This window comes from Myotis lucifugus, unplaced genomic scaffold (assembly GCF_000147115.1).
Source record: "Myotis lucifugus unplaced genomic scaffold, Myoluc2.0 scaffold_2, whole genome shotgun sequence".
NCBI lineage: Eukaryota > Metazoa > Chordata > Mammalia > Chiroptera > Vespertilionidae > Myotis > Myotis lucifugus.
Genome location: NW_005871050.1, coordinates 30,006,567 through 30,024,953, shown reverse-complemented (window position 1 = coordinate 30,024,953; position 18,387 = coordinate 30,006,567). Strand labels below are relative to the sequence as shown.

The following is an 18,387-nucleotide window of genomic DNA, read 5'->3' as shown; positions in this document are numbered from 1 at the left end:
AGCTGGTGGACACTTTTACTAACTTTTGGAAGTGAGAAACATTGCTATCACATTTACAAACTTGGAAGGGAAGACTGATGCAATATAGTTTTTTAAAAGTGCTTTTTACCCTAATGAAAACATTTGGTTACAAAGGCAGAATGCCTTTACTTTTTATTCTTTTAGTATATGAAGAAAATAGATTGAAACACTATGTTGTTTTTTAACCCATCAGGCCATAAAAACAGACTTCGGGTGTATCATCTGACCTGGCTGAGGAACAAGATTTTGAATGATGATCCAGAAAGTAAAAGAAGACAAGAGGAAATGCTAAAGACAGAGGAAGCCTGCAAAGCTATTGATAAGTTGACAGGCTGTGAACACTTCAGTGTTCGTAAGTCCCATTTCATATTTACTATAGTATACAAATTTTGATTCCCTTCGCTTGGTGAAGTACATTGTTATGAAAGGCAGAGAAAGGGCAAAGTTTCAACTTCATATACAAAAATGAGTGAATTTTATTGCCACATTTTCCAGGATTTTTATGCCACAATTATGGCTGTTATTGAAAAAATATAGATTGACTGAAATAGCTATAGAAGTTAAATTTGGTTTACTTTCTCACCTTTTTCCTCTTCTCAGTCTCTCTAATAACTCCATATAAACTATTATTTTCCTGTTCCTATATAACTTCAACTATATAATGCTTTAGTGTTTCTTCAATAACATACAAGATTATTTATAGGAAATTATCTTTCCTCTAAATAGCAATAAAATAGAATCATATAATAATTCATTTTATTTTTAATTAGCAAATCCCTTTTAACACTGATGAGGAAATTCTACAATAAGTCAAAAGAAAAAGTCTCCTATGGTCTGCTGGCTCTTGCTCCCCACTGTTGAGATTCATGAATATGATTCTTTAATATTTCCTGTCTGATTAGAATGTTTTCATATCCCTGCCTCTTCAAAATCATTCACTGTGAAATGGAGTAATAACTCGAGGGTCTCAGAATCCTACTCTCAATTTGTCAACAACTGGGAAGTAATGTTATCCCATTTTGTTCAGTTTCTAAAGCAAATTTCCTCTACTCTCAGCCTTCATTTCCCTCTTTCCTCTTCACTAATTGCCCCTATAGGCAGAACTAGTGACATAAGTAAGAGATAGGTGGGATCACCTAGTATGAGTTGCATCAGGGTATTTCTATCCTGACTAACCATTTCTGCTCTGCATATAATGAGGCTTTCCCAGGATAGATTTACATATGTGTGTACATGTGTACACGTACACCATTGAAGAGAGAAATGAGTACCTGAATTGGGCATTAAATAAATACATTACTTTCTTCTAGTTTTATCTTTTTTAAATTTTTTAAATTTATTTCAGAGAGAGGAAGGGAAAGGGAGAGAGGAATATAAACATCAATGATAACAGAGAATCATTGATTAGCTGCCTCCTGCATACCCCTGACTAGGGATTGAGCCCACAACCCAGGCATGTGCCCTGACCAGAATCAAACCATGACCTCCTGGTTTATGGGTCAATGCTCAACCACTGAGCCACATTAACCAGGCTTTTCTACTTTTATGTATCACTACTTTCCTTCAAAGTATATTATGCAAATTTTGTAGCCAGAGGTGAATGACATCCCCCAATGTTAACCCAGGAGTTTATATAACAGAACTGCTTACCACCAACTTATAAATATTTTAGTTCAATAAGAGAGAGTTTCCCAGCAGGCATGGCTCAATGATTGAGTGACAATCTGTGAGCCAGAAGGTTGAGGTTCGATTCCAGGTCAGGACACATACCCAAGTTGTGGGCTCAATCCCCAGTGTGGGGCATGCAGAAGGCAGCAGATCAATGGTTCTCTCTCATCATTGATGTTTCTATCTCTCTCTCTCTCCCTCGTCCTTCCTCTCTGAAATCAATAAAATATATATTTTTTTAAAGAGAGAGAGAGAGAGAGATTACAAAGGTAACCAACCAACTTGCAAATCTGGGCTCTTGGTAAGCGGAAGGACTAGCTAAGTCTAGTTTTTCTGGCTGACCCCATTTCAACCCATCCCTGTTCTTAAAAAACAAAAATATTTGCCCTACTGACAAATGGAACAGTGGATTTCCTTTGCTTGTTGGGGGCGTAGTAATCATACTTCTTTGACCATCTTGGGAACAGTGCAAAAAAAAAAAAAAAGAACGAGAGAGAGAGAGAGAGAGAGAGAGAGAGAGATATTATATATATTGGTCTCAGATGAAGTCTGGCTAGAGAGGACAGAATTAAAGTCACTGCCAAGTAAGAGCACAAAGTAGAAACTATTGAAATAATTTATATACCATAAAGTGTACCCCTTTAATAGTATACAATTTTAGAATGTTTATAGAGTTGTATAATAACCATCACCTTAATCTAATTTTCATTGTCCACCCCCAATAAAACCCCATAGCCATTAGCAACCTCTCCACATTCAATTAGTCTTACATTCACATTATTCTCCTCTCACAATCCTGGGTAATGTTGCCCGATGGTCCGTGGTTCCAATTAAATGCCAACAGGCATTCCCATTTTGGGGTGCAGTGAAAAAGGAAACTTTATTCAGTGCACACAGCCAATTGTAATAAGTTGTGGCTAGCACAGCTGTGGAACAGCTCAATAGTGTTACAGCTCAATTATGAAGCAGAATGTCTGTGAAACAGCATGGCTGTGAGGAGGCCTTGGGGAGAGGCACTGAGCAATGCAGCCCTAGGAGGGACAGCCCTGCAGCTAGTTCCCTCTCAGCCTAGAACAGTGGTCGGCAAACTGCGGCCCCTTGAGTGTGGCTCTTCCACAAAATACCACGTGAGGGCGCACACGTACAGTGCGATTGAAACTTCGTGGCCACACTCAAGGGGCCAAAGAGCCACATGTGGCTTGAGAGCCGCAGTTTGCCGACCACTGGCTTAGACAAATCTACTCTAGTCTGGTCTGCTCCACCTGCTCTGGTCTGGTCTTAGGTGTTTCAGTTCCATCTGGGAAATGTGGTCTTTAGCCTTCAATGAAAAGTGAAAGTGTGCTATCCAAAGGAGAGGAAGACTGACTTACTAGTAGACAGAAGTCCCCACAGCTGGTCCAAGATTTGTCCATCCACATGCTAATTAGCACTCAAAATCCTATCAGTTTGGGCCCAAAGGCAATGTCCTGATGGTCAATTGGACCCACTCTGATTGGTTGGTGAAAATGCTAATAGGGATATAGCTGTGCAACTCCAATTGGATGGAGAAAGCCTCAGTCCTATTGGCTGAAATACAATTTCATAAATTCCTTTATAAGGGCTGGCTCAGCTGTCAGGAACACACTGCAGTTAGGCAGTTCATTGTAGGCTTCTCCCTGAAGTGCAGTTTGTGCGCAGGACCTTTATTTAGAAACAGCTACTAGGCTCTGCTTTTAAATTTGAGCCAAGTTAGCCACTAGGAGCCTTTCTTGCTAGGTATCTTCTTTCTCAGGGTTCACATTAACCACTGATCTACTTTATTTTGCTATAAATTTGTCTATCCTGGACAACTTATTTAAATGCATCACACATTATGAGTTTTTTTTGTGTGAGGCTTCCATCACTTGTATTTTCAAGGTTCATTCATCCTGGTGGTGTTTTGTTTTTTGGGTGTTTTCTTTTTGTTGTTGTTGTTTTGCTGTTTAATAGCTTATTTCACATATTTCAATTCAGAAAAATCTATTTTGTTTTCTGTGTTCAAAATTTTAGCATTTCACTTGAGAACATTGCCATTCATTATGATTTATTTTTATTCTTTTTAAAGTCATTTTCTGTGTTGCTCACCTTTAAGCATGCATTCTATAACTAGTGTAACTAGTGTGGGGCAAAAGTAGGTTTACAGTTGTGAGTACACAGAGTTCATTCTTGTGTTATTATTTATCAGTAATTGTATTATTTTCCATATGAACAACTTTAAACATACTTTTACCCCACTCTTTTGTATGTGGATATTAAATTCTCCCAGTAACATTTATTGAAAGGTCTATTCTTTCCTAATTGAATGGTCTTGACATCATTGACCAGAGATGTATTGATTTATTTGTAGACTCCCATTAATTCTCCATTGATCTACATGCCTATCCTTATGTCAGTTAGTACTACACTATTTTACTTAGTGTAGCTTGTAGTGTTTTGAAATTGGGAAATGTGCGTTCCCAAACTTTTTTTTTCTTTATCAAGATGGTTTTGGCTATGTGGGCCTCTTTCAATTCCATGTGAATTTTAGAACCAACATTAGCATTTCTGCATAAAAGGTCATTAGGATTTCAAGAAAGATTACATTTAATATGTAGATCACTTTGGGGAGTATTGCCCTCTTAACAATGTTAAGTCTACCCATGCATGAACAAAAGAAGTCTTCCCATTTATTTAGGGCTTCTTTAATTTCTTTGAACACTGTTCTGTAGTTTTCAGTGTACAATTTTGAGTGCTTTTGAAGGCTAATGCTTACACTCCATTAAATTACACAATGATTTTGTTGCCTTGCAGGGGAGGGGAGAGCAACAAATTGTAACCAGATAACTTTTCTAAAAATATATGATCAGTGGTCTTACACTGTGGTTTTAAATTTTTCAATAGCAAATATAAATACTTGAGTGTTCTCTTTAACTCTGTGGCATTGTTACTTCTTTGTATTTTATCACTGTAGTCCAACATGAAGAAACAACATATATTGCAATTGCTTTGAAATCATCAATTCATCTTTATGCATGGGCACCAAAGTCCTTTGATGAAAGCACTGCTATTAAAGTGAGTGGTTTCCTTTTCCTTTTGATAATGTTTTTATTTTGAAAAATTATAAACAGAAAAAATATTTTAGAATATAGTAGCAGAAATATATACCATTCTTCTAGTTATTTTAATTTGGATATACCATGTCAATCATTATCATTTAACCATTTTTAGACAATTCACAGGCACCAAAGGAAAGGAAAGTGGAGGGAAATCCCTGATCCCTCCCATTAGAGGACCTCCACACCATCTCCTCACTCCCAATTCCTGTAGTCACATAAAAACCTTCTCTTCTAGAGCCCCAACACAGGCTTTGTATGCCATCCCAATGACTTGAAACAGAGAAAGTCCCTGTCCAATTTTAGTGGACAGTGGAGAGCAAATGGAGGAGAAGAAAAGGCTTGGCAATATTAGAGGGTGGAACCCAATGGTAGAGGGATGAAGGGATAGAAAGCCTTTACTTTAATTACCAGAGCTACAATAGATGGGGGATGGGAAGAGAAAGGTGGATCTATATGCCTTCCAAGCTGAAACTCCAAATACATTTCTGTCTAGAACTATCGCAATGAATAGTGCTTAGGCTTATTTTGATTACCAGCATTATTTCTATTTTTATATGGTTTAACTAAACTTCTATGGATCAGCCTCTTAAGGCAACCATTTGGCATCCCACACAATTAGGTTGCGGATGAGTTTTTAATCTAGTCTCATAAACTGGGGACTCCTTTTTTCTATATTGTCTTTTTATAATGCTCCAGAATTCTACTTAAATAGGATTATTTTATACTTAGTCCATAGTATTGAGGACTGATCAATAAATTAGCAGCATTATATAAAGTCTTAATCTAGGGTGTATATCAGAATCATCTGGCTCATTTGCTAAAAGTTTAGATCTCAGACACAACCCCAAGCCAATTAGTAGGTCTAAAGTGGGGCCTGGAAATCTATATATTTAGCAAATGTACCAGATAATTTTGAACAAGTTGGTACATCTACAAATTTTTTACAGAGTGCTGGTAAGAACACATCATGATAGACCTCATCCAGGTATTTATGAAATACTTTTGTATATTAGGTTAAGATCTCTTCACATGGTATATTTTGTAGGACAAAACTTATCACAAATCACATGTATACAATAAAGATAAGCTATTTTTTATGACTGCCCCTCAATGTCTATTTGCAAAATAAATATATTCTTTTATAAGTAATATAGAATACTATAAAGACATTCTGGGCCTGCCCTTCCAAAGACACATCCCTGATCTGATCTCCCTAAATTGGGCTTTGGTTTGGCTGTCAGTATTTGGATGTGGGTTTGTTCTTGGGTGTCTTCTGATTGGTCAAAGCTGCCTGGTATGGGGCTGGAAAGCAAAGATGATAAGTACCAACAGTCTGTCTAGCCTGATACACAGTTCTTAGTTCAAGTCCTCATTCCAAATGCTTGAATACTACTACATGGCTACAGTATGATGAATCCTGTGATGCTCAGTCCTCCACTGTGACCTGAACTTGGTGATGAATCCTATTTGGCTTTTTGTTTCCTTGAACTAGCAACCATAGGAGCCTAGAGTACATCCAGTTTATGGTAGGTTAACATGTCTGGCCTTTTTCATTCCCTAACAAGTATGCATTGATCAATCAGCAGACTCCAAAGGAGACTACATGTCCTATGAAGCCTGTATACGAATTCTGGCAAAAATACAGGCAGCTGATCCAGCGAACAATTTTAAGAGACCAGATGAGCTCCTTCATTTGCTGAAGCTCAAGGCAAGGAATTTAAAGACAGCAAACAGAGTGCAGGGTCATACAAGCCTCTTACGATTATTAGAGACTTGACCTTCAAAGGGAAACTCAATATTTAAGATCTAAATATAATTATGTTCTTATTGTAGTACCAGATCTAATAAAAATTACAATACATAGGTCTCTAAATACATTATGTGATTTTTTTTTTACAATCACCTGAGTTTTATAAACCTGTTAAGCAAAGGGCAGGGGAATTTTTGCCTTAGAGTGTCATTTTTGGCCTTTTGGCCATATTTGCTTTTATATCTACAGGTATTTCCAACACTTGGTCATAAGCCAGTTACAGTTGACCTGGCTATTGGTTCTGAAAAAAGACTAAAGATTTTCTTCAGCTCAGCAAATGGATATCACATCATTGATGCAGAATCTGAGGTTATGTCTGATGTGGCCCTGCCAAATAACGTAAGATCCTTGAAAAGTATTGTTTATCACAATTTGAGTTTTTTACAACTGTCAAACTCTTAAAGAAATAAAATATGATTATCAATATCTATACTGAAATTGAGGCCTCAAAGGTAAGTATAGAGTGCCAGGAAGTAGTAATGTATAAACAAAAATCACTGATGGTTTCTTAGTCCAGATAAATATATCTGTTCTGTAGACAAATAGTGTTAGTCTGGCACAATGTTTTTTGTTTTTAAATGAATAGAGTTTACACTTAAATATTTGGACTTGTATTGATAAACCAAAAGATCTGACTACATTAGACCCACATTACTATCTAATCATTATCAATTGGAAATTATTTGTGCCTGCCTCCTTTTAGATGGAATATATGCTATACATTCCCTATTTATCTTTATGTATTTACTAGAGGCCCGGTGCACAAAAATCTGTGCACTCGGCAGGGGGGGGGGTCCCCTCAGCCCGGCCTGTGCCCTCTCACAGTCTGGGACCCCTCAGGGGATGACCATCTGCTGGCTGAGGCCTGCTCCCCAGGGGATTGGGCCTAAGCTGGCAATCAGACATCCCTCTGGCAGCCCAGCAGCCCTCAGGGGATGTCCACTTGCCGGCGGGGAGCAGACCTAAGCTGCAGTCGGACATCCTTAGCGCTGCTGAGGAGGCAGGAGAGGCACCCACCACCACCGCTGTACTGGCAGCCATCAGCCTGGCTTGTGCCTGAGCAGACCTCCTCCATGTGGGAGCTCACTGACCAACAGAGGGCAGCTCCTGCATTGAGCGTCTGCCCCCTGGTGGTCAGTGTGTGTCATAGTGACCAGTCATTCCCAGTCTTTCTGCTGTTAGGGTCACTTTGCATATTACCCTTTTACTATATAGGATAGAGGCCTGGTGCACAGGTGGGGGCCGGCTGGTTTTCCCTGAATGGTGTCCCGGATCAGGGTGGGGGTCCCGCTTGCGTGCCTGGCCAGCCTGGGTGAGGGGTTAATGGCTGTTTTCAGGCTGCCCGCACCCCCTTCAGGGTGGGGGTCCTCACTGGGGTGCCTGGCCAGCCTGGATGAGGGGCTGATGGCTGTTTTCAGGCTGCCCGCACCCCCTTCAGGGTGGGGGTCCTCACTGGGGTGCCTGGCCAGCCTGGATGAGGGGCTGATGGCTGTTTTCAGGCTGCCCGCACCCCCTTCAGGGTGGGGGTCCTCACTGGGGTGCCTGGCCAGCCTGGATGAGGGGCTGATGGCTGTTTTCAGGCGGGCCAAGCCTGCAACTGAAGCTCCCAGTCTCTTCTTTTTTTCTTTTTTTTTTTTTTATTCTGGGCTTTATTTACCTTCTGTAATTGAAACTTTGTTGTGGCTCCAGCTCTGAGGCTGGCTGGCTGAAAGCAGGTTTCTGGGTTTGTTTAGCTTCTATAATTGCAACATTGTTGCTTAGAGTGCTGCTCAGAGCTGGGCCACGGCAGGCGGGGAACCTTGGCTTCCTCCATCACTGGAGCAAGCAAGCCTCCTGTTCGCTTCAGCTGCCTGGCTGCCGGCCGCCATCTCGGTTGGCAGTTAATTTGCATTTCGCCCTGATTAGCCAATGGGAAGTGTAGCAGAAGTATGGTTAATTACCATGTTTGTCTATTATTAGATAGGATAATAACTGGCACTAACAGGCATATGAGCTTGCATTCCTTAATTCAGTCCTTCTGCTCCCTATAATGCACTAAAAGATTCTCTAAAAAAGACACCACCACAATTGCAACATTATTATGTATCTCACCCTTCTTTATTCAGATTGTAGTACTTTAACTGTGATATATAAAAATTATCATAAAAAGTTCTCTTGTAGTATCAATTATAATTAAAATTTCTGATCAAAGGATTCAGCATTTAAAAAGCTAATTCACCTCAACTCTTAAATAATTGTAAATAGTGAAAATATGACACATCAAAGAAATGGGGAGTTGTAAAAACACTGTACACATTATTTATATAAAAATCTGGAACATAACATAATACCCCTCCCACAAACATGCCATACAACATATAATTACGTTGTGTCTCAAATTTGTTGATAGCAATGATATTTGTTCTTTTGAAAAAAAAGGGCTGAACCAACAAATCTGCTTCACCTTTTCTTAATTCCCCAGTTTGTCAACAAGTAAAATTTTAGCAATTTACATTATACAAAAGTCCAAGAGAAGACTTTCTGTACTTTTAAATCACTAAAGTAATCTGATATTTTGCATAATATTCAGGATTATTTAATACATCTCTAACAAATTACATAGATCATTAGTAGAGACATTTTTAAAAGTTTGGTCATATGAACAATATAATTAACTGATTACTCAGTTGTCACCTATGATTATATAGAAATCACCCTGTTTATAATATGGAAAATACTGAACCAAGCCATGCTAAAGCCACTTAAATATCGGTGCAAGTGCAAGTTCATTTTTATTTAAATATTATAGTACTCTTCAGTTGGGGTATCTCCTATAGCTCCTGCATCTTATTTTTAAATGTCATGTCAGATAATGTTATTTTGAAGCTAGTACAGTATTGAACATTGCAGCACTTGTCCAAGTTTACACTTATTTCAAAGAGTTCAAGGAGATTAAACCCCGTGTTCCACTTGACTATTAAGCAAGGAGAATTATTTGCTTTTGAAAGCAATCAGGTAATTATTGTGGAAGAAAGGAGAGAAGATGAGTTAAAAAAAAACACAACACTTTTCTGACCTAATTAGGATATCTCAAGTATATTCAAAAATAGTATTTTTAGCTAAGCACCCTAGTGCCTTGGCCCACTAAATGAGAAAGGACTCTAATATAAGATTGGGGAGAGTGTCTTCTGAAACAGCATGTACTAAAAATAATATTTTTTCAAGAGTGCTAGATTACAAATGCTGTAATGCTACAAGGAAGCCATGTATATTAAAGAATATGTAGTTACTTGAGGAACTATCTGAGAAGCAAGAGAACTACCTCTCAGGCTGTCTGAATTTACAGCAGTCCACCTTTATTCTAAACAAATTTTCTTGAGGCAACCTTCTTTCTTGCAATTTATTTTTCTCTCTTCCTTCATCTAGTTTCTGATTCAATTGCTCATGCTAGTGCCCAGGGAACGCATAAAAATTGCTTTTCGCCTCTGGGTCCCCATTTTGGTTTTAAGGATTGTTGTTGCTGAGACATGGCCTCAAGCACTTGGCCTGAGTACACTGGGTTTGGCAAGTATAATTTCTGAGCTTTTATCCTGTAATTTTACTAATTTGGAGAAATGATAGAGGAATGTAATTGTTCATTTCTCAGGGAAATACTATCAATATGACAATATCTGTAGTTTAGGTAAATTTTGTCACATTGTTTTACGCATCATGAATTTTAGAAATTCTTAGATATTTCTGAGTATTTGATATTGTCACCTAATACATCTCTGAATTTATGTATTGAAGGTATTTTAATATTTTATTAATTGAAAAGAAATCTTACATTTTTGTGAAGGGAGGATGACATATTTCAAGCAGTGAAGAATATAAAACTGCCCCTTATAAACATTTTAAGTTCAAGCTATTCTTAAGTTATTTCTTTTCTGATTTGAATGAGTTTGTGTATAACCCGTTGTTGTGTATTTGTTACTTGATTCATGCATTAATTACTAAAGTATTCATTAATGTCCTGAAATCCAACTCCATAACAAGTAATAATGATTCTATCATTATTCATAATACTTTGTAAAATTTCAAGGAGTTTCTGTGTGTTGGAAATAAATCTCTGCTTTTTTCAAACAAAGATTTCTCCTAAATATAAAGAAGAATATTAAGTAGTGATGACTTTATGACATAAGGAAGGTTCTTTTTAAGTGTTGGGTAGCATGCTGTTTAATATTGAGATAAAAATTGGTCTTCCTCCCTGCACTTTGAACCCCCTTTTAATCTTTATTGCTCAACCAATCTGCATCAATTAAAGTAGTAGTGATCAAATTTTGGACATATAAATCCTTCTGAAACATAATTCCAGCCCCTGGAAATCATTATACCACAGAATATCATCATTTTACCTGATTCCTTGGGAATTGGCATGATGCTCACCTTCAATGCTGAAGCCCTTTCTATGGAAGCAAATGAACAGCTCTTCAAGAAGATCCTTGAAGTGTGGAAAGATATACCATCTTCAGTAGGTAGGTATAAAAATTTTCCTCTTTCACATGATGCCATAGAAGCTTCCATTTTCTGATATATAATACTTTTTCAAAGCATATAGAGTTAATTTGGGATAGTGCATAGTTGTTCCCTTAGTGAAGTGATATGTGCTTGTTATATGCTTAATGAATCCACAACCTACAATAAAGAGACTGATTTTGGCTTAGTTGTTCATTTGCAATAATATTATAAGTATAATAAAAAGGGAATTTCTTTCCACAATAATGTATAATTATATTTTAACTCCCTTTGCTTGCAGATTTTACACAGATGTTGAAAATGGTTCATTCTATCACATTTACTTTGGGATTTGCCTTTTTCTAAGGAGACTGACAAATAGTCTTAAAAGAAGAGCAAAATGTTTCTATTTCATATAGTCAATAGTGTTCTGTTTATTGAGTAATAGTCTCTTGAAGAATTAAATACAAACTGAATATGTGACATATTTGCTGTCACTAAGATTTCATCATCCTTCATTTAAAAAGCAATAAATATGACTTACTGGAGTGCCCATTAGGTACCACCCAGATGGCAAAGTAAAGAAAACTGCCTTTTTGTCTTCATCAGCCCAGGATATCTTTTCTTCCTGACCAATGCAGCACTGCAGATCTGAGAAACCTGAATAATTTGAGATTTTTGTATATGTCTCTGAGACTACAGAGGTGATTCTAGATAGCGAACAGAATGTATATGAACAGTGAAAACATTAGAGAGAGTAGAATGGTCTGAGGAGGATAAATATACCTGGAAGGGGAAGGAGTTTAAAGAAGCAAATGAAGAAGAGGAGAGGGGAAGAGAGGAAAAAAGAGAAAGGTAGTTTGTCAATAGAGAAGCCAGAAGCTTCTGAAATCTCTATTAAAGGGCTAAATGTGATCCTCATGTGGCTATAAAGACCAGTTTAAAAGAACTGCTTTTTAACTGACATTTTTTCATTATGGGATGAGAGCACTTTGCATGGTGTCTGCAGAATCCTTTATTTTCCATACATGTTGTTAACGACTGTCCTGAAAACCTCCTCAAATTGCTTCAAACAGGTAAGAACTCACAGAGGGTTTAAAACCATTTTAAGTGATGAAAGGTAAATGCCTACAATATAATTAATAGACCTAGGGCAAAGGAAACTGAAAATAATGAATCTTTATCTAACCATTACACTGGTACTTTTTAATCAATTTGATAATCAGAAACTGAACTAAGAAAATTCCATTCAAATGGGGAATGGAACAAACCTCTGGTATATATGCCAGTAGACAATCATATGAATCAAAGGGTTCTTAAAAAGTTATCTGGTACAGGTTCTGTCCTTAAGACAACTTCTGACCTAAAACAACACAAAATACTTTAGTTGTTAGAATTTGAAAACCATCACTTTATATGTAAAATAAATTATAGCACTATAAGAACATGCTATTTTGGTTTGTGTATTAAGGGCATTTTGAGGGTATACTAAAGACTACAGTATAATACTGATATTAAAGAAATAAATTATTTATTTTTCTATCTAAAAATAACTGCTTATTATTTAAAGCTAACCTAGATCCAGATTTCCCCAATCTGAATTTTACATTTTCTTGAGATATATTAAATGTGTTAAGTAATAAGATCATTTCTCTAGATATTCAAATAGATATAGAAGCTTAACAATCACAGCAAATATCACTAACTATTCCAACCCAAATCATTAGATTCCACCTCATAAGCAGGCTAGCTCAGTAACTAGGTTAGGTGGCAGATTAGAGTTTCAAAATTAAGTTGGGAATTATGTAATGCCTTATGAACTGTGTACTTGACTCTGCAAGTAAGCTGTGCATTAAGTTTAGAAATTTTTGCTCTCTGTGGTTGTTGACAACAATTCAATTTTAATGACGTATTCACATAAGTGAAAAAATTCAAATCTGAATAGGCAAAAACCTATTACTTGTTCCCGTCAGTCAAGCTATGTATTCCCATAGCTTTCCTCATATCTGGAGTGATTTTAATTCTAGTCTGAAGTTGGGCTTGTAAAATCTCCTTTCAGGAGACCATTGTCTCAATAAAATATGGTTGCAATTTAATTACAAGTTTATGTCAATTTCATGTGCATAAATATTTGGAAATGTAATGTAAAAGGAAGCAAGAAATAATAAATTCTTGCTAAGTTTTAGTTGAGGGATTCAAAATGGCTCACACCGCCTATGAAAAGTCACTTTCATAAAAGTTTCATAATTTTTCATGAATCTTTTTATGCATATTTTACATACATATGTATAGGCCAGTTAAATTTTGGTTTATTTTTCATTTAATATTTATTCTTTTATTGCATCTATTGGAGGTACATTGGCTAATAAAATTATATAGTTTTAAGGTGTACAATTCTATAATACATTATCTGTATATTCTTTGTTCACCTCCCAAGTCATGTTTCTTTCCATTACCATTTCTCCCCCCATTTTCCCTCTCTTACCTCCCCCATCCCCATTTCTCTCTGGTAATGACCATACTGTTGTCTCTCAATGAGGTTTGGGGCAGTTTGTTTAATCCTTTCACCATTTTTTACTCAGTCCCCCCGCAACACCCTCCCTTCTGAAAACCATGATTCTGTTACTATTTTGTTCATCAGTTTATTTTGTTCATTAGAATCCACATATAAGTGAAATCATATGATATTTCTCTTTCTCTGACTGGCTCACTTCATTTTGCATAATACTCTCCAGGTCCATTCTTATCCTAGAACTTTTGTGGCCAGATAAGGGAACATTTTAATTATAATTATATCAACTCAGATTTTATTGACTTTATAATAGAAGAAAATGAAAAATCTAATGAATTGAATTCTAATTTTAGTCATGTTAATATGAGAATGAAGGAATCTTGTTTTAGTGCTTTCTAGACTATTTTAACTTGACTCAAAATTTTGATATTATAAGTGCAGGATTATATTTATTTATGGAAATTTGCCTCCCCATAAAGTACATAAAGAATATCAACTTGAAAGTTAAATATTTAAAAATAATACAGCCACTTGTGTCAAAAAATACCTTACAGCACCAACTGACTGTATGGCCATTTACATGATTAGGTTTTCTGCTTTAAAGCAATTGTCATAATCTTTATTGTCACCAAGTAAAATAAAACAGGTTATAAAAGTTGAAATCTTATAAAAATTTCCTGAGAAAGAAAAAGCATTAACAGTATCAAATTAGTTTTATTTCTCTTTATAACATAGTAATTCATTGAACTACATTAGAGTTGCTAAAGTCATTATTTGAGCAGGTCATTTTTAACAGTTTTAATTTTGAAAAGTTAGTCAGTTTTCCATGTATGTTATTTGAACACAATTACAAAACCTTATGGAATGTTGTACCTCAACTAGATTGTAAAAAGAAGAATGGTTGTGGGTAGGTTTAACTTTCTATCAACAGGGTAGAATTAACCCTTAGATTTTTTCTGCAGTGTTAGAGAATATGAGTAGCAAAATTAATTTAGATATAGTTATTCAGCATTGATCACAATGCTAACAATAAATAGCTGGTTTAAACAACACCTGCTAAGCAGCATAATAGCCAAATGACTGACTATAGAAGGAGGAAATAAAGTGTTTACCTGAACTGTAATAATCAGATTCTTAATAGTCAAATAGTGGCTGTGGTTATAATTTTCTATCTCTGTAGAAATATTTGTGTTTTTCTAATTTTTAATTTTTATTATAGCATATGAATGTACACAGCGAACCACAGGATGGGGCCAAAAGGCCATTGAAGTTCGCTCTTTGCAATCAAGGCTTCTCGAAAGTGAACTGAAGCGCAGGTCAATTAAGAAGCTGAGATTTCTGTGTACCCGAGGTGACAAGGTAATATATCCTCCAGTAAAAGAAAAAATAAAGAAAACAATGAAAATTAACTAAAGAAATTACTACTTTTAAAACTACATTTAATCTTTAAGATGGATTTGCTATTATTTTGTCCATTTTACAAGAAAGAAAAATAAAATTATAATTTGGCTCTTAGTGTAATGTAATCAATTTTATCAACCCAATCAGACGGTTTAGGTGAAAAATGCATTGAATAAAATCATTACAGTCCTTATATTATGAGAAATAATAACGAGAAGAAATAATCCTAATAGGATTAGGACTCAATCACATTTAGAAGAGATTACAGAAGATTCACTTAATATCAGAACAGCCAGGGTAAAGCAATGTGCTTCAAGGAAAGGTACTAGTTTGCAATATAAAGTAATATAATGGCAAGAACTGGTGTTTGAAGTCACATAGACCTAAGATGCAGTGCTGGCTCTGCCGCATGACTAGGTGTAAGAACCTTGAAGTTTGATTAATCTTTCTGGGCCTTAGTTTCTTCATCTCCATTCTAATTATGTTTATGGCACATACCATATTTATATGACATGTTTCTCTCTAAGCCAATCAGTTTAGCTCTTAATATCAATCTATTGATGTCAGTGCATTCCACTGACAGAGAAAATTAAAATTGCACCAGGTAGAAAATTTCATAAAGGCCAGCAACAATGGTGAACATCAAAATAATTTAATCATTTCCTTATATTTAAAAAAGGAAAGTCAACAAGTGAAAGTTGATTTTTTAAGCAAAGAATTGTTAACCAAAATTAATCAAAAACTTTACCAGATAATTGTCACCTACAAAAAACTAATTTTGTTTAAATATAGTGCCATTTTATAGAATACTAGAGGCCCGATGCACAAAATTCATGCACTCGGAGGGGGGGTGGTCCCTCAGCCGGATTGCGAGAAGGCGCAGGCCAGGATGAGGGACCCCACCTGTGCATGATCTGGGCCAGTGAGGGATGGTGAAGGTTGGCCAGCTGGGGAGGGACCGTGGGAGGGCTTCAGGGTTTATCTGGCCCATCTTGCTCAGTCTCGATCAGCCAGAGCCCAGCAGCAAGCTAACCTACCAGTCAGAGTGTCTTCCCCCTGGTGGTCAATGCACATCATAGTGGCTGGTTGACCAGTTGACTCTCTGCCCCCTGTTGGTCAGTGCACATCATAGCAAGAGGTTGAGCGGCCTTAGCATATCATTAGCATATTACACTTTGATTGGTTGAATGGATGACTGGACACTTAGCATATTAAGCTTTTATTATATAGGACTAGTGGCCCAGTGCATGAAATTCTTGCACAGGGGTATTCCTTCATCCCAGCCTGCACCTCTCACAATCTGGGACCACTGGCTCCTAACTGCTCACCTGCCTGCCTGCCTGATCACCCCTAACTGCCTTGACCTGCCTGATCGCCCCTAACTGCCCACCCCTGCCGGCCTGATATTGCTCCCAACTGCCCTCCCATGCCTGCCTGATCTCACCCCTAACTGCTCTCCCCTGCTGGCCTAATCACCCCTAACTGCCTCTGCCTACCTGATCACCCCTAACTGCCCTCCCATGCCAGCCTGATCTCGCCCCCAACTGCCTGCCCCTGCCGGCCTGATCTCACTCCCAATGGCCCTCCCCTGCTGGCCCGATCTCACCCCCCAACTGCCCTCTCCTGCTGTCCTGATTGCCCCTAACTGCCTCTTCCTCAGCCCCCATTACCATGGCTTTGTCCTGAAGGAAGTCAGACGTCTGGAAGATGGCTGGTCGACCCAGTCTAATTAGCACATTACCCTTTTATTAGTATAGATAGATTATATAGGATAGAATTGCTTAAAGTGGGGGGAAGGCCTTTTTTAGCAGGAGGAGATGCTCTTGGCAGACAAAAATACATAATCTCTATAACTGCACTGATAGCCAGCCATATGCACTATACTGCCAAACTGGTCTTTAAAAAATTGAACCACTTTCTTACACCTTACACCAAACAGCTGTTGCCCTGAAAACCCCTCCTCAGCCCCCACCTTAGGTTCTGCTTTTTCAGTTCACTCAGATTAGGTTCTGATTGGTTGGTTTCTATGCCAATCAGTGTCAAAAGCTCCACCTCCTAGACAGCCATTAGATCCTCGCAGTTTACCCAGATTTGGTTCTGATTGGTCGGTTTCTATGCCAGTCAGCATCTCTGAGCCTATCTCTAGGTCTGATCAGAGAGGCTGGGCTGATTAACAGCCACTCCAGGCTGCTGGCCAGCAGACTGAACAGCTGATCTCTCAGAGAGAGAGAGGCCTGGCTGCTGGTGAGGCCTAGAAAGAGACTTCAGATTACCAGGGGTGGGCAAACTTTTTGACTCGAGGGCCACAATGGGTTCTTAAACTGTACCGGAGGGCCAGAACAAAAGCATGGATGGAGTGTTTGTGTGAACTAATATAAATTCAAAGTAAACATCATTACATAAAAGGGTACGGTCTTTTTTTTTTAGTTTTATTCATTTCAAACGGGCCGGATCCGGCCCGCGGGCCATAGTTTGCCCACGGCTGGATTAGACCCTGCTTCTCTCTCTCTGGGCCTCACCAGCAGCTGTGGTAATTGCTGATCAGCCCCACCACTCTCTCTCCCCAAGAGGTCAGCAGTTCAGCCCACTCACCAGTTCCGCTCATCGGAGCCTGCTGCACGCAGCCTGGCATTCACTCAAGCCTTCGGTCATTTTGGACATTATGGACCCTGGGTTTTTATATATTAGGATGGTAAAAGGTATTTTTTAAAATATATTTAGACTACATTCTAATTTAAAATTCTTAGTCTTTAAATTGAAGAAATTCTATTCTGAAAAGCAGTATAGCTTAATATTTTAAGTGATTGATGCAGATAAATTGAAATTATAGTTGTATCTAACAAATATCAGGTTACAATGTACTAAAAACATTTACTGATGGTGTCTTTCTTTCTTTTTAAAGCTATTCTTTACCTCTACTTTGCGCAATCGCCACAGCCGGGTTTACTTTATGACCCTTGGAAAACTTGAAGAGCTCCAAAGCAATTATGGTGTTTAAATGATTACAATGATTGATTACAACATTTACAAACATCATAAATATGCAATTTGCATCTTAAAAATTCTGAGATTAAATTAGCATTCAGTTTTATTATTAGTGAAATGTTAAATCACATACTTTACTTTTAATGTAGCACATAATAGTTCTAATGAGAAGTGCAGCTTTATATAAAAAATTAACTGTAGCAAGCTCTATGTACTCCAATGGTGTACAATATCTTTTGCACAACCTTTGTCACTTTTGTTACTGTGAATTCAAGCATTATCCTTTGGACAGTTTGGACAGTATCTATATTGAGATTTTATAACATGGAGTGAAGAAACCTGTAATGAGTTAGATTTCAAGTAGTTTTCAAAAGAATTGGCACTGAATGAGCTTTTTCAGAAAA

The 18,387-nt window shown here is 37.4% G+C and overlaps 1 protein-coding gene across 1 annotated transcript in view; it reads left to right on the top strand.

Moving 5' to 3' along the window:
- NRK (Nik related kinase) overlaps positions 1-17,996 on the top strand; it is a 168,896-nt gene extending 150,900 nt beyond the window's left edge. The window contains exons 23-29 of the mRNA XM_023756920.1: positions 215-373; positions 4,658-4,762; positions 6,368-6,510; positions 6,802-6,951; positions 10,946-11,105; positions 14,817-14,956; positions 17,901-17,996. Of these exons, the coding sequence (XP_023612688.1) occupies positions 215-373; positions 4,658-4,762; positions 6,368-6,510; positions 6,802-6,951; positions 10,946-11,105; positions 14,817-14,956; positions 17,901-17,996 (953 nt within the window). The remainder of the gene's footprint in view (positions 1-214; positions 374-4,657; positions 4,763-6,367; positions 6,511-6,801; positions 6,952-10,945; positions 11,106-14,816; positions 14,957-17,900) is intronic.
- The last annotated feature ends 391 nt before the right edge of the window (positions 17,997-18,387 follow it).